The 17,500-nt window shown below is 41.3% G+C and overlaps 1 protein-coding gene across 3 annotated transcripts in view; it reads left to right on the forward strand.

Annotated features, from left to right (window-relative positions):
- The window catches only part of LOC133609487 (cadherin-6-like), a 156,828-nt gene that overhangs the window by 18,974 nt on the left and 120,354 nt on the right, over positions 1-17,500 (forward strand). For 2 of the 3 annotated variants that reach the window (XM_061965100.1, XM_061965101.1), the window contains exon 1: positions 5,693-5,877. In XM_061965100.1, the coding sequence (XP_061821084.1) occupies positions 5,696-5,877 (182 nt within the window). In that variant the 5' untranslated portion in view covers positions 5,693-5,695. Of the gene's footprint in view, positions 1-5,692; positions 5,878-17,500 lie in introns of those variants that run through there. The other variant, XM_061965102.1, reaches the window with a different exon arrangement.

The following is a 17,500-nucleotide window of genomic DNA, read 5'->3' on the forward strand; positions in this document are numbered from 1 at the left end:
GTGTTTACTAACAAGACATCATGGCGGAGCCAAAGTCGAGTTTCTTAACATGGAGATATTCTCACTACTTTTCTTTTGTCGATGTCAGGACGTGGACTATGGAGTGGTTGTTTTCCCGAGATGCAAGTGAACTTGGACAGGACATGGCGTGAAGGTAATGCCATCTTTTATTTTAACACTATAACTTCAAAAAAAGAAGCAAACAAAAGGTGCGCACAATGGCGGAGAACAAACTTGACTAATGAAACAAAAGACTAGCACAAAGGCAATTAACGATGAACATGAAACAAAAACACAAACAGTGGCATTAATAAACAAAACTTGCGATGACGTGAACAGGGCAGCATGGACTATGAAACAAGCAGCGTGAACTAAGCATGAAACCGTAAACATGGCATGAAGCAGAGTGATGTCGCCAGAAAGACAGCCTGGCAACTGGAAGCTTAAATAATAGTGACATGATTAGTGACAGCAGGTGCGTGACTCAAAATGTGAAAACGTGAGACAGGTGCGTGACATGAGGATGGGGTCCAGGTGAAACTAATGGTTGCTATGGTGACAAAGCAAGGGAGTGAAAACAGGAACTAAAAAGTGTCCAAAAACCAAGCAAAACATAACTAAACAAAACATGACCAAAGACATGACAGTCGAGCGCAAAGAAAAGAACATTTTAGTTCAATGTAAGTTGTGTCTTGGATCAACGATCCTATCTACTGCCCAAAACAGCAATTCAAATCTGGTGAAACACCTACAAAAGCAACATGCTTCGACAAAGCTAGTAAAGAGAGAGACACTTCCCCTCCACCACCATTCAAGCAACAGCGGCTGGATTTTAACGGAGGGACTGCTAGCCAGGACAAATTGATAGAGCCATTGCAGCGTATGTGCGAGAAGACATGCAGGCTATTTCTACAGTGGAGTCACCCGCTTTCATGGAGCTAATTAGCATGATATCGGGCATCAAACAGCAAATGGCACGGAAAACATTTTCCACGTACCTGGACACAGTGGACAGTGAAGACATAAAAATGGAAAGCGAGCTAAAGAAAACACTCCAAACTCTGCCTCTGCTCATCATTCAGCACTGAAGGTACACACACTCTGTCAATTCTCTTATATACTCTTTCATTCTAGACTTCTAGAGTGTTTGATTATCACATCACTCTAAATGTATAGACTATAAAGTTCACAAACATAAAGAGGGATCCTAATGGGCCAGGCTAATCTTTCCTTATCTCTAAACTAAAATTGGGGAAATGTGTAGAGTGTTTTGGGCTTCAGACATGATTTTATTTCACAATTCCTTGAGAGAGAAAAAACGCCTGGTTAGGCTTTGTGTATGTAGTGTGTGCCTTCCTTGGTTTACAGCTATGTTGTTATTATGCTGTTTGTTACTTATGTATGTTATGTTGCAGCTATTTGAAATAGTTTTGTCAATTTGTTCTAGCCTGAAACAAATTGGCCCTTTGAAACATATCTTTGTCTTTGTGTGTTGTATGTAGACCACATTGCTTAGCAGAGTTCAGTGATGCAAATGCATGTCAAGTTGATCAACAGATTGTATTATTCTCCAGTGCAATAACAGCACTGAAATGAAGGCTAAAAGGGCATTAAAGGCGGCTTTAAAAAAATTAAAATAAAATAGAAGTAACTAAATTGTTACTTTTCACAGTAACTAGTAACTGTAACTAGTTACTGGTTTTCAGTAACTAACCCAACACTGTCGATCACACAATATTTTGATTTAAGAGCAGTTTAGAATGCATATTTACTTCAATGCTAAAAATTATTTCTCTATCCTTTTAATGCGTGTGCTCTGAAACTGTTTCTATTTATATGTTAAAGAAGAATCCGTACACTGTTCATAAGCACTAAAACAATATGTCTTCGTTGTCTCAAATATGTTCAAATATTTTGGAGCTTCTTCCTCATTTGGGCCCAAAGTTTTCTGATAATCCTGTTAATAAACAAAATAAGACGTACAAACTCAAATTCAACAATGATCGCTCCCAGTGGTTCTCAAACCAAGTACCACCTCAGAAAACATTTGGCTCTCCAAGTACCACCATAATGATCAACATTCAAATACAGTAGGGTAGTAGGTCTAAGTGTTCATTAAAAACAAGACAATTTTTATTTTTATTTTACAAGTATATTTAAAGGAGCCATGTGTAATAATTTCATGTCATCATTACTGTATTTTCCGGACTATAAGGCGCACCTAAAACATTTTTTTTCTCAAAACTCGACTGTGCACCTAATGTACGGAATAATTCTGGTGTTGCTCACCGACCTCAAAGCAATTTTATTTGGTACTGTGACCAAACAGCTCAATTTGTGTTTCATTTGACCACATAACTTTCCTCCAGAAGGTCTTGTCATTGTCCATGTGATGTCATATGAAAAAAAAGAGCTGTTTGGCCTCAACACCCAGCAATATGTTTGGAGGAGAAAAGGTGAGGCCTTTAATCCCAGGAACATCATTCCCACCGTCAAGCATGGTGGTGGTAGTATTATGCTCTGGGCCTGTTTTGCTGCCTATGGAACTGGTGCTTTCAGCCTTCCCGGTAAGGTCTATTCAGGTGTACTGGAGAGGAGGCTACGCCGGATAGTCGAACCTCGGATTCAGAAGGAACAGTGTGGTTTTCGTCCTGGTCGTGGAACTGTGGACCAGCTCTATACTCTCAGCAGGGTCCTTGAGGGTGCATTGGAGTTTTCCCAACCAGCCTACATGTGCTTTGTGGACTTGGAGAAGGCATTCGATCGTGTCCCTCGGGAAGTACTGTGGAGAGTGCTCAGAGAGTATGGGGTATCGGACTGTCTAATTGTGGCGGTCCGCTCCCTGTACGATCAGTGTCAGAGCTTGGTCCGCATTGCCGGCAGTAAGTCGGACACGTTTCCAGTGAGGGTTGAACTCCGCCAGGGCTGCCCTTTGTCACCGATTCTGTTCATAACTTTTATGGACAGAATTTCTAGGCGCAGTCAGGGCGTTGAGGGGATCCGGTTTGGTGGCTGCAGGATTAGGCTTTTTGCAGATGATGTGGTCCTAATGGCTTCATCTGGCCAGGATCTTCAGCTCTCACTGAGTGTGAAGCGACTGGGATGAGAATCAGCACCTCCAAGTCCGAGTCCATGGTTCTCGCCCGGAAAAGGGTGGAGTGCCATCTCCGGGTTGAGGAGGAGACCCTGCCCCAAGTGGAGGAGTTCAAGTACCTCAGAGTCTTGTTCACGAGTGAGGAAAGGGTGCGGCGTCTTCAGTCATGCGGATGCTGTATCGATCCGTTGTGGTGAAGAAGGAGCTGAGCCGGAAGGCAAAGCTCTCAATTTACCGGTCGATCTACGTTCCCATCCTCACCTATGGTCATGAGCTTTGGGTTATGACCGAAAGGACAAGATCCCGGGTACAAACGGCCGAAATGAGTTTCCTCTGCCAGGTGGCGAGGCTCTCCCTTAGAGATAGGGTGAGAAGCTCTGCCATCCGGTAGGAGCTCAAAGTAAAGCCGCTGCTCCTCCACATCGAGAGGAGCCAGATGAGGTAGTTCGGGCATCTGGTCAGGATGCCACCCGAACGCCTCCCTAGGGAGGTGTTTAGAGCCCGACCGGTAGGAGGCCACAGGGAAGACCCAGGACACACGTAGGGAAGACTATGTCTCCTGGCTGGCCTGGGAACGCCTCAGGATCTCCCAGGAAGAGCTGGACGAAGTGGCTGGGGAGAGGGAAGTCTGGGCTTCCCTGCTTAGGCTGCTGCCCCTGCGACCCGACCTCGGATAAGCGGAAGAAGATGGATGGATGGATGGAACTTGTGCTTTAAAAGGGACAATGAAAAAGGAAGAATACCTCCAAATTCTTCAGGACAACCTAAAATCATCAGCCCAGAGATTGGGTCTTGGGCGCAGTTGGGTAAAGGAATGGCTAAATCAGGCTAGAAATAGGGTTTTAGATTGGCCTTCCCAAAGTCCTGTGGACAATGCTGAAGAAACAAGTCCATGTCAGAAAACCAATAAATTTAGCTGAACTGCACCAATTTTGTCAAGAAAAGTGGTCAAAAATTCAACCAGAAGCTTGCCAGAAGCTTGTGGATGGCTACCAAAAGCTCTTTATAGCAGTGAAACTTGCCAAGGGACATGTAAGCAAATATTAACATTGCTGTATGTATACTTTTGACCCAGCAGATTTGGTCACATTTTCAGTAGACCCATAATAAATTCATAAAAGAACCAAACTTCATGAATGTTTTTTTGTGACCAACAAGTATGTGCTCCAATCACTCTATCACACAAAAATAAGAGTTGTAAAAATTATTAGATATTCAAGACAGCCATGACATTATGTTCTTTACAAGTGTATATAAACTTTGTGACTGTATATGTGTGTGTGTGTGTGTATATATATATATATATATATATATATATATATATATATATATATATATATATATATATATATATCATTTGCATTATTGGGTCTGGTGTCTTTCAGCTTCTTCTTCACAATACCCCACAAATTCTCTATGGGGTTCAGGTCAGGGGAGTTGGCAAGCCAATCGAGGACAGTAATGCCATGATCAGTACACCAGTTACTGGTGGTTTTTGCACTGTGGGCAGGTGCCAGATCATGCTGGAAAATGAAATCATCATCTCCATAGAGCTTTTCAACAGATGGAAGCATGTAGTGCTCTAATATCTCTAGAAGCATCTGACTTGGGCTATGGAAAATAAGTACTGGACAGTTGCAGAGTGGTCCAGAGTCCTGTTTTCAACGGACAAGCTTCACAGTGTCTTGGCTGAATGAGCAGGTATCAGACACCTCAGTCTCCTTCGACGCATCCTCGCTCATCCATGCGGACTGGACACTGGCCGAGAGTTAGTGGGTGGCCGAGGGTGGAGTCGGCTCCCCCCACCCCAGCAGACGATGGCGTGGAACACCGCAGAGGCCACCACAGTATCTATGTTTTTTGTGTTGTTTTTACTTACAGTATGTAGCTGTATGTAGAAATGGCTAGTTGCATAAGCTCTGCTCTTTGGATGTCTTTAATGTCCTTTGTGTTCTTTGATGTTTGATGTTTCCCTCTTACACACATGTTTATGTGTGCTATGACTATGCCCCCCATTCCCAGCGTTTACCTGTTTCTCGCCTTTTTTGTAAGGGGCGCCGGAAGTTGGCAGACCCGTCAGCGATCCTGTTCCGTCTCCCTGTAATGTTTGATCCTGTTGTGTCTCCCTGTAATGTTTGATCTTGTTCTGTCTCCCTGTAATGTTTGTCTGCTCTTGAATGGGATTGTGTTGAACATCTTAATTTCTCCTCGGGGATTATTAAAGTATTTCTGATTCTGATTATTTCTTATTTGTTAACAGTTCACAGTTATTATAGATGATTACATTTACACAATTTATCAGGACTTTTTCATCGTCAACTGGTTTTGCACAGAAATTCTGTCATGTATAACAATTCCCCAATCTTATAATGGCATACATTCCTTATGATGTGACATTTTGCTGTAATTAAAGACAAAAAAAACAATGATTTGCAATGTTCCTCAAAATAATAAAACACATATAATTAGAAAATTAATTACAAAATCGTGTTAAACTTGTTTGTTTTTGGGGTGTTTGTTTTAATTTGTTTTTCTCTCCTCCCTCCACCCCTCTACCCCCCGCCCCTCGCCCGCCGCATGCTGCCGGGGACTCGGCAGCCAATGGGCGGCTGGCGTCCCCCTCTCAGCCTCGGCGACATCCACCCAGCGAGGAGCGGACGTGCGCGGCGCAGTTGCGGTGTGCGGCCGACGCAGGCTGCTCTCAATCGGATACTCTCTCTTCCAGGCACCGGGGACGAAAGTAGCGCCGTCAACCACCACCAGCACCACCGCCGCCACACCAGGTGAGAGGCTCGTCTTGTTGTCCGCTCTCGGAGGCGTGTTGGCGGGTTGGAGGATGACGAGTAGGCGGTCAGTGATGTCGCATGATGGGGGTGACGAGTCGCTTCAACTCGGCTGTGTTTCATTATTCATTAGCGACACTTAATTCCATATGACTTGTTTTTATTGACAACTTTTTTTATTTTTTTATTTTTTTAAACAGCGACTTTTGCGCTTACACAGAAGCCTTCTTTGTGCTCTTTAATGCGGGTATAAAAAACTTGGTTGGCTTCCACTCCCGCACGGGGAGTTGCGCTGCTACTCCCCCCAGCCTCCTGCAGCGATAGTCGGATGCAGGCAGGTGCGACGCCTCGGTAGAGGTGGCGGATGGTCGGCATATTTTTTTTGGGTATATTTTTGTTTGACTTATATTAGAGTTGCGGCTGAATAGAATGGGACCTTTTTGTAATGTATATTTCATTAAAAATGCAATAAAGTTGGTGAAAGTTTGGACCAGGGGCCGGACTGGTAAAATCATGGCACAATAACTTAAAAATAAAGACAACTTCAGATCTTTGTTTAAAAATAGAACAAGCACATTTTGAAATGTACACTTACATGTTGCGGTTAATAGTATTTTATCTTTATTTGTCGTTATTTATACATTCTGAATAAATTATGGGATAAGAGTCAACTCATTGGTGTTAATTTAGATAAATTACAGTATGTTATTTATACAGTTTACGGCTGCAACTAATGATTAATTTGATAATCGATTAATCTGTTGATTATTACTTCGATTAATAATCGGATAAAAGAGACAAACTACATTTCTATCCTTTCCAGTATTTTATTGGGGGGAAAAACGCATATTGCCACCATACTTATTTTGATTATTGTTTCTCAGCTGTTTGTACATGTTGCAGTTTATAAATAAAGGTTTATAAAAAAATAAATTGCCTCTGCACATGCGCATAGCATACATACAACGAATCAATGACTAAATTAGTCGCCAACTATTTTTATAATAGATTTTAATCGATTTAATCGATTAGTTGTTGCACTAATATAGTTTGATAATTTTCCTCGACTGATGTACTTACATAATGTGGTTTATTTTGTACATGTGTTGCATCATCTACAAAGATACAAAGAATTGTTATTGCGACATCTAGTGGACACATTTAGAACAGCAGTTTCTTTCACTCAAAAATTTCAGGTTCATTTTTATACTTAGCAAACTCATCCCGCAGGCCTGATCCGGCCCACGGTGCCGTACGTTTGACAGCCCTGGTTTAGCCCCTCCTGCAGGGCTGTACTAAGCTCTGACAGGGTCTAAGGGCATGTCCTCCTGCTTACATGTGAATGGTCAGTTCTATTATTTTTTTTCTCTGTACATCCATAAATCCTTAATCGCTTACACGTTATTACCCGGACAAATTGTGCAGCTGAGAGAGGTGAGAGCAGGTTTGCAGTCCAGGTTGCGCTGGTTTGATGCCTGCGAGATGAAAGCTGCACAGTGGAATGTGAGGCTGATCAAAGTGGTACAGGAAACACGGCAGGTGTTGAATATTTAAAGGATCTGCAAATAGCATGGCTTCATGTGTGTGTGTGTGTGTGTGTGTGTGTGTGTGTGTGTGTGTTTTTGGGGTCCAGTGGGGGGCCACCAGAGCTGATGTGACAAGCAAGGTACGGGGGGAAAAGAGCCATCGAAGCCATTTGCATCCTCTAAAGCAGAGCTCAGATTATAAAAGACACTCGCTCACATTTCATCTTGCTCATCGCCCAAACTCAGCAGATTATGGTAGAGAGAGAGTGTGTGTATTTGTGGGGAGGGGGGGGGCTTCAAAATAAAAGCTTCCATCTGCCTGACTCCCCTGTCCCTGCGGGGGCCGTGACGTCACATGATGGTGGCTCTTCACCCCGCGAGGGTGACCGCTGACCCGACTTGATGATGTTATGTGCGCTCCAGATGGGCGACATCGTTTGGATGATGGCGGATGTTTCCGCCGCCCCTCTGCCAGGCAGCATCTGGAGCTAATAACATCAGTCCCCGTGTCCCCGCGCATGGTCGTGGACGTCTCGGGAGCGTGCGGCCCCGGTGGCTCTAATGGACATTTGAAGAAGTAAAGAGCACCTCGGGGCAGCGAGCTATCTTGTTTGTTTGGCGGCGTGAGTCAGAGTCGGCGTGAAAAAAAACAAACAAGTCGGCTGTTCTAACCTTTAGCTTTGTATTAGCGGCCGCCTTTCTTGGCTAATGTGCTCAGAAAGCTTTGATGCTGTGACTTTTTGGCTGCGGCCGCCGTCAAAGTGTGTGAAGAAGGACCTGACTCACGAGGTGACGAAAACGTGGCACACATTGAAGTTTTGTGTTTCTACACCAGACAAAAACACATCAGTCACTTGTCGTTTTTTTGTGCGCCCGCCATCTTTGTGCGACCGCGTTTCATGCAAAAAACTGGAGTGCATGAAGAAGTGTTTCCAGTCTGTTTCCATTTAGGCCCTCTGAAATAGAGACAGGATTTATGGCTTTTGAGGAGCCGTTCAGAAGACTGGCTCCTTATCTTTTTTTAACTGCGATCACTCGCTTCATTCATATCAGTGTTGGGCCGTGAGCGCCCTCTAGAGCAGTGTTTTTCAACCTTTTTACAGCCAAGGCACATTTTTTGCGCTGAAAAAATCCGGAGGCACACCACCAGCAGAAATCAATAAAAAAACACGAAACTCAGTTGACAGTAAAAAGTTGTCGCAATTGTTGGATATGACTTTAAAGCATAACCAAGCATGCATCAATGTAGCTCTTGTCTCAAAGTAGGTGTACTGTCACCACCTGTCACATCACACCCAGACTTATTTTGAGTTTTTTGCTGTTTTCCTGTGTGTAGTGTTTTAGTTCTTGTCTTGCGCTCCTATTTTGGTGGCTTTTTCTCTTGTTTTGGTATTTTCCTGTAGCAGTTTCATGTCTTACTTTGAGCGATATTTCCCGCATCTACAAACCCTGTTTCCATATGAGTTGGGAAATTGTGTTAGATGTAAATATAAACGGAATACAATGATTTGCAAATCATTTTCAACCCATATTCAATTGAATGCACTACAAAGACAAGATATTTGATGTTCAAACTCATAAACTTTATTTATTTTTTGCAAATAATAATTAACTTAGAATTTCATGTCTGCAACACGTGCCAAAGTAGTTGGGAAAGGGCATGTTCACCACTGTGTTACATGGCCTTTCCTTTTAACAACACTCTGTAGACGTTTGGGAACTGAGGAGACACATTTTTTAAACTTCTCAGGTGGAATTCTTTCCCATTCTTGCTTGATGTACAGCTTAAGTTGTTCAACAGTCCGGGGGTCTCTGTTGTGGTATTTTTGGCTTCATAATGCGCCACACATTTTCAATGGGAGACAGGTCTGGACTACAGGCAGGCCAGTCCAGCAGTCTTTTACTATGAAGCCACGTTGATGTAACACGTGTCTTGGCATTGTCTTGCTGAAATAAGCAGGGGCGTCCATGGTAACGTTGCTTGGATGGCAACATATGTTGCTCCAAAACCTGTATGTACCTTTCAGCATTAATGGTGCTTTCACAGATGTGTAAGTTACCCATGTCTTGGGCACTAATACACCCCCATACCATCACAGATGCTGGCTTTTCAACTTTGCGCCTATAACAATCCGGATGGTTCTTTTCCTCTTTGGTCCGGAGGACACGACGTTCACAGTTTCCAAAAACAATTTGAAATGTGGACTCGTCAGACCACAGAACAATTTTCCACTTTGTATCAGTCCATCTTAGATGATCTCAGGCCCAGCAAAGCCAACTGTAGTTACTGACAGTGGGTTTCTGAAGTGTTCCTGAGCCCATGTGGTGATATCTTTTACACACTGATGTCGCTTGTTGATGCAGTACAGCCTGTGGAATCGAAGGTCACGGGCTTAGCTGCTTACGTGCAGTGATTTCTCCAGATTCTTTGAACCCTTTGATGATATTACGGACCGTAGATGGTGAAATCCTTAAATCCCTTGCAATAGCTGGTTGAGAGAGGTTTTTCTTAAACTGTTCAACAATTTGCTCACGCATTTGTTGACAAAGTGGTGACCCTCGCCCCATCCTTGTTTGTGAATGACTGAGCATTTCATGGAATCTACTTTTACACCCAATCATGGCACCCACCTGTTCCCAATTTGCCTGTTCACCTGTGGGATGTTCGATGTTTGATGAGCATTCCTCAACTTTATCAGTATTTATTGCCTCCTTTCCCAACTTTTTTGTCACGTGTTGCTGGCATCAAATTCTAATGTTAATGATTATTTGCACAAAAAAAAATGTTTATCAGTTTGAACATCAAATATGTTGCCTTTGTAGCATATTCAACTGAATATGGGTTGAAAATGATTTGCAAATCACTGTATTCTGTTTATATTTACATCTAACACAATTTCCCAAATCATATGGAAACGGGATTTGTACTTTGTTTTAGCAATCAAGAATATTTCAGTTGTTATCCTTCTTTGTGGGGACGTTGTTGATTGTCATGTCATGTTCGGATGTACATTGTGGGCGCTGTGTCTGCTCCGCAGTAAGTCTTTGCTGTCGTCCAGCATTCTTTTTTTGTTTACTTTGTAGCAGTTTTAGTTTCGTTCTGCATAGCCTTCCCTAAACTTCAATGCCTTTTCTTAGGGGTACTCACCTTTTGTTTATTTTTGGTTTAAGCATTAGACACCTTTTTACCTGCACGCTGCCTCCCGCTGTTTCCGACATCTACAGAGCAATTAGCTACCTGCTGCCACCTACTGATATGGAAGAGTATTACATGGTTACTCTGCCGCGCTCTAGACGGCACCGACACTCAACAACAACACATAATTTGCAGACTATAATGACTGGTTTGCAAAAAATATTTTTAACCCAAATAGGTGAAATTAGATAATCTCCCACGGCACACCAGACTGTATCTCACGGCCGCGACACAGTGGTTGAAAAACACTGGTCTAGAGGGCCGCCAAAAAAATCTGGTTCTCAGCTGTGGTCTGTATGGGCCGCAGAGCAATACTCAGTTGTAATACACTTTTCCACCACTTGTGGCAGTAATGACAATATAGAACAGGGGTGTCAGACTCATTTTAGCTCAGGGGCCGCATGGAGGAAAATCTATTCCCAAGTGGGCCGTAATGGTAAAATCATGGCATGATGACTTAAAAATAAAGACAACTCCAGGTTGTTTTCTTTGTTTTACTTTGGCCAAAAATAGAAGGAGCACATTCTGAAAACGTACAAATAATCCTCTGGACAAAACACTTCAAGTTTGTTGGAAATTCAGAGGAAATTGGTGCAGCTTCAAAAACACAATGAGCTTAGACTTCGTCTCAGGATTAAACTTTAAGTCACAGTCTTTCTGGGATTGAACAAAAACACAACATGTAAACTCTTCTAGGTATCAAATACCTTTTTTTATTATGTCCACATAGCAATCAAGTGCTCACTCAACAAACCGTAAGAAACGGAGTTAAAAACTATTCAAAAGGGTTGAGTTCACTTTTCTTGTGTTTGACAGAGACATTTTGGGCCAAATAACGATGTGTTCAAAGCAAAAGACATAAAACGGCAGTTTTTACGTTAAATGTGGGTCAAGGAGGAGGAGGAGCCACAGTCACCCTTTACTGTGTACCTCTTGCTTGGCCTCGGTACAAACCATTTGCTTGCCTAACAGAATTGCTATTGTGACATCCAGTGGACACATTTAGAACAGCAGTTTATTTTGTTAAAAAAAAAAAGGGTAACATTTTAGTATGGGGAACATTGTCTAAGTAACAAAGACTTAATTTAGAGTTATTTGGACAATAGGGGAACATATAAAGGTTAGGGTTAGGGTTATATATAGGGATGTCCGATAATATCGGCCGATAAATGCTTTAAAATGTAATATCGGAAATTATCGGTATCGGTTTCATAATTATCGGTATCTGTTTCAAAAAGTAAAATTCATGACTTTTTAAAATGCCGCTGTGTACACGGACGTAGGGAGAGGTACAGAGCGCCAATAAACCTTAAAGGCACTTTCTTTGCGTGCCGGTGAAGTCACATAATATCTACGGCTTTTCACATTCACAAGTGAATGCAAGCATACTTGGTCAACAGCCATACAGGTCACACTGAGGGTGGCCGTATAAACAACTTTAGCACTGTTACAAATATGCGCCACACTGTGAACCCACACCAAACAAGAATGACAAACATTCGCCCCGTAACACAACATAAACACAACAGAACAAATACCCAGAATCCCTTGCAGCACTAACTCTTCCGGGGCGGTATAATATACACCCCCCACAGTGCCATGTTGTCATTTTTTTCCATAACTTGAGTTGATTTATTTTGGAAAACCTTGTTACATTGTTTAATGCATCCAGCGGGGCATCACAATAAAATTAGGCATAATAATGTGTTAATTCCACGACTGTATATATGGTTGATATTGGTATCGGTAATTAAGAGTTGGACAATATCGGAAGGCAGCACGTGCAGAGTGGGCAATTGCCGACGCTAAATTTGCGCGTGCATAAAAAAAACCGTCTCCCAAACGAGCAGCTCACACCTTGCAATCGGTTCTCGTCGTTCGCGCAAAAGACTCGATTCGTTCGCGAACGTCACATGTCTACCCTGAAGGTCGGCTCGGATGACGCGGGAACTCTCAAAGTTGGTGGCCAGGCAGCATCTCCGCAGGGTTCCTCACTCAGGGGGTGGATTGTGAAGATGGACGCAGGCCAGAACTTCCCTAAACCCGCCTCCAAAAATAAATAAAAAAGTCCTCGCTTGGCTCCCCATTAGGCGCGGGGATGAAGGCGAGTGGATCCCAGCATTCACACCTCACGGAACAATGGCTAATTAGCTCCCCTGCTTTGTGCGGCATTTACGTCGGAGTCGTAAATCTATCTTCCGTGCGGATGAAACTAACAGCGTGCATACTAAGAAGTGGCGATGAGAGGAATCATGGTGCGTGAGGATGGAATCACTTGGTTTTGTTGTTTTCTTTGCTGGGTGGGAGACAAGAAAGTGTTGCCAATGTTGAAGAGGAGGCTGCCAACACACACACACACACACACACACACTTACTGGATGAGCTCCACAGCCTTTCTAATTATGAGCGTTAGCTTCGCAAACTGCCAGACTGGCTGTCCGCTCAGGTGCGAGAAAAAGGCGTGGACGACGCAGGAAGTGAAAGTGCGCCGTCTTCCTCCTCGCCACAATTGAACAAGATGTATTAGTGAGGCGGCGGGCGGCAGAAAGCGTGCTGCAGGCTGCTGTCGGCTGATGGTGATTTACAACAAAGCCCGTCGGAGCCCGGCACCGTTTCACAGGCGCCGGGAAATGACAGCGAGCAAGAAGTCGGCCTCCACACACACACACACACACACACACACACACACACACACACACACACGCACACACACACACTCTTGTATTTCTGACCTTCTTGAGACCTCTGAAAAATGCCTACCTCTTTATGACCACCGTTTCTAGATATATAAATATTTGTATTTACAACATTAATAATATATACTAGAGATGTCCGATAATATCGGCCTGCCGATAAATGCGTTAAAATGTAATATCGGAAATTATCGGTATCAATTTTCTTTATTATCGGTATCATTTTTTTTTGTTTTTTTTTTTGTTATTAAATCAACATAAAAAACACAAGATACACTTACAATTAGTGCACCAACCCAAAAAACCTCCCTCCCCCATTGACACTCATTCACACAAAAGGGTTGTTTCTTTCTGTTATTAATATTCTGGTTCCTACATTATATATCAATATATATCAATACAGTCTGCAAGGGATACAGTCCGTAAGCACACATGATTGTGCGTGCTGCTGGTCCACTAATAGTACTAACCTTTAACAGTTAATTTTACTCATTTTTATTCATTACTAGTTTCTATGTAACTGTTTTTATATTGTTTTACTTTCTTTTTTATTCAAGATAATGTTTTTAATTTATTTATCTTATTTTATTTTATTAATTTTTAAAAAAAAAGTACCTTATCTTCACCATACCTGGTTGTCCAAATCAGGCATAATAATGTGTTAATTCCCCGACTGTATACATCGGTTGATATCGGTATCGGTAATTAAAGAGTTGTTTTTTTGCCGATATCGGCAAAAAAACATTATCGGACATCCCTAATATATCCATACAATGCACATATAAAACAGCTTGTTGTGAAAAATGAGTTGGAATTTCACAAGACAAAGGTCTCAATTTCACAAGACAAAGGTCACAATTTCACAAGAAAAAGTTAGAATTTTGGCAGTATTATAATAAAAGTCGTCATTTTACTCAACGCAAGCCAACGTTTTACCAGAAAAACTGAAAGTGTGTGCAATATTATGATAAAACCTGGAATTTTACTCAATAACAGTCGCAATTTTACAAGAAAAGCGTAACATTTTGGCAATTTTATGAAAAGGGTCGTAATTTCACTCGACAAAAGTCACAATTTTATAAGAAAAGTTTACAATTTAGGCAATATTATAATAATAATCGGAATGTTCACTTAGCAAAAATGTCACTGTTTTACAAGAACAACTAAACAATTGGCAACATTAAATGACGAATGTCACCATTTTGCATTAAAAAGTAATACGTTTACGTAAAAAAGTAATAATTTTACGAGAAAATATTGCAATATTACAGAAGCAGAAAGAATATGAGAAATGTTTCCCAATTGTATAAGTAAAAAGGCGACACATTGTGAGAGACTTTTTGTTAAAAAATATATACAATGTTTTAATCTTCATTATTGACTTCAAGTTATTACAGTATGTCTCTATATACATTTATTTATTTATTTTTTTAATGAATTTTGGCCAAAGGGGCCGCATTTCTATTTCTTACACACACTTTTTATTACATATGTTGACCAGAGGGGGAGCACTTTTAAAATCCCCCCTTTTTGGGACCACCCTAATTTTGATAGATTTCACCACCAGAGGTGCAAATGAGACATTCTCTATTAGATGCAATGGTTTTCCGTATTGGGACCATGATTTATGTCCTAACTTGTTCACCGGTCCTCATATGGAAGGTAGTTTTCCTTGTTGATGTCTCAAGAAGGGTAGAAATACAAGAACACACACACACACACACACACACACACACACACACACACACACACACACACACACACATTCTTGTATGTCTGACGTTCTTGACACTTCCGAAAAATGCCTACCTCTTTAGTACCAGCCTTTCTAGACATATAAAGATTTGTATTTACAACATTAATAACATACTACGCACATATGAAAAAGCTTTTTGTGAAAAATGAGTTGGAATGTCACAAGAAAAAGGTCACAATTTCACAAGAAAAACTTGGAATTTTGGCAGTATTATAATAAAAGTCGTCATTTTACTCAACGCAAGCCAACATTTTACAAGAAAAACTGAAAATGTGTGCAATATTATGATAAAACCTGGAATTTTACTCAATGACAGTCGCAATTTTACAAGAAAAGCTGAACATGTTGGCAATTTTATGAAAAGGGTAGTAATTTTACTCGACAAAAGTCCCAATTTTATAAGAAAAGTTTACAATTTAGGCAATATTGTAATTATAATCAGAATTTCACTTAGCAAAATTATGGCAAGTCATCATTTTACTCAAAAAATGTCAGTTTTACAAGAACAACAAAACAATTGGCAACATTGTGATGAAAGTCAGAATTTTATTTATGACGAATGTCACCGTTTTGCATTAAAAAGTAATAAGTTTACATAAAAAAAAAGTAATAATTTTATGAGAAAAGATTCCAATATTACAGAAGCAGAAAGAATATGACAACTTTTTCCCAATTGTATAAGAAAAAAGGCGACATGTGAGAAAAAGACTGCTTTTTGTTAAAAAAAAAATTTGAATTTTTGTTGTTGTTGGTAATTGTTTTTAATCTTCATTATTTACTTCAAGTTATTACAGTATGTCTCTATATGCATAGATTTTTTTTTTTTAATTAATTTTGGCCAAAGGGGGCTCATTTCTATTTCTTACACACACTTGTTATTTCATATGTTGACCAGAGGGGGAGCACTTTTTAAAAAATTTAGAAAAATCCCCCCGTTTTGGGAACACCCTAATTTTGATAGATTTCACCATCAGGGGTGCAAATGAGACATTCTCTATTAGATGCAATGGTTTTCCGTATTGGGACCATGATTTATGTCCTAACTTGTTCACCGCTCCTCATATGGACGGTACTTTTCCTTGTTGATGTCTCAAGAAGGGTAGAAATACAAGAACACACACACACACACACACACACCAGCCATGTCTCATTTCTTACAGCAGCTGCCCAGGCAAGTCGAGGATGAGGGAAAGCGTGCTGACTTGAGGAAGGAAGAAGGCGAGCTAACTATCAGGAGTCCTCCTAAGGATGCCGAGCTGTCCGTCTTTTTCTTACATTGAAGGTGAAATCGATTTTTTGACCTCGGCAGGCGCGAGGTGGGGTGTGGGATTGGATTTGGAATTAAATCCCGATATCCAATATGTGTGTAGCGTGTGGGGTGGGGGGGAGGTGTGCAATAATCATCTAATAGTAGGAATCACAGACCCAGATCACTATCAAAATCTAATCAAGCCTCGCGTGGCTGCAGGCCCGTCTAGGCAGCAGCAGCACACGGACATCTTCACCACCTGCACACGCTGCATTTACTTCTACAAATTGCAACGTTTCGCTCACCTAGTCCATTTTTTTTTTCCCCCCCGCGTGGAAGTGTTGCCTGTAGGATTAGAAGTAAGCGGTCCTTGTGTTCCCAAGTCTGGAAGTAGTTGCGTGCGCAGGGAGGAATAATTCATACTCTGAGGAAGGACAAAATGTCACTTTTCTTGTTTTTAGAATAGAATAGAACTAAAAATTACAACAAACTGAGTTTTCAGTGCATGCAGTTCCAGTGGCGTACACAACAGGACTAATGGGTCGCCACAAGGGCGGCGCCCTGTAAAAAAAAAAGAAAAAAGGTAAACATGGCAAAAAAAAAGGACAAAAAAGCAACTCTCAAACTAAGCTCCTATAGGAGGGGGTACTCAGTTTGAGACCAGGACAAAACCTCGGGCAACAATAAGAACATATATTTTTCGACACACAAACTCGTACTTTTTTCCCTGTGTTTTGTCCATCAAACGTGAAGCTGACTCTTCTGATGGCAGTGCGTCAAAGAGAAGGACGGTTGAAGAGTTTGAAGCCGCCATCACCCTCGTCGTATACTTTTTTGTATTGTTTCAGTGTTGCCAACTTAGCGATATGTTGCATGAGACTTTAAACTGTTTTTAACTTTTTTAACTGTTTTTAACTTTTTAACTGCTTTTTATCTAACAAATAGATTTTAGGGTAAATTGTATTAGCTTTTTCAATGTGTATTTTACTTCTGTTTTAAATGTTATTTTTTAGTCTGTCCTTTGCCTGTATTTCTTTGTGGTGTACAGCCCTTTGTTCTTCAACTGTGGTTGTTATAAATAAAGTTGGTATCTCATGGTATGGTAAATTCCGGACTATATGCCGTTAATTTTTTCCTACACTTTGAACCCTGCGGCTTATAAGACGGTGCGGCTAATTTGTGGATTTTTTTTGTCACCAATTG

The sequence above is a fragment of the Nerophis lumbriciformis genome, linkage group LG07 (genome assembly GCF_033978685.3).
Source record: "Nerophis lumbriciformis linkage group LG07, RoL_Nlum_v2.1, whole genome shotgun sequence".
In the NCBI taxonomy this organism is placed as follows: domain Eukaryota; kingdom Metazoa; phylum Chordata; class Actinopteri; order Syngnathiformes; family Syngnathidae; genus Nerophis; species Nerophis lumbriciformis.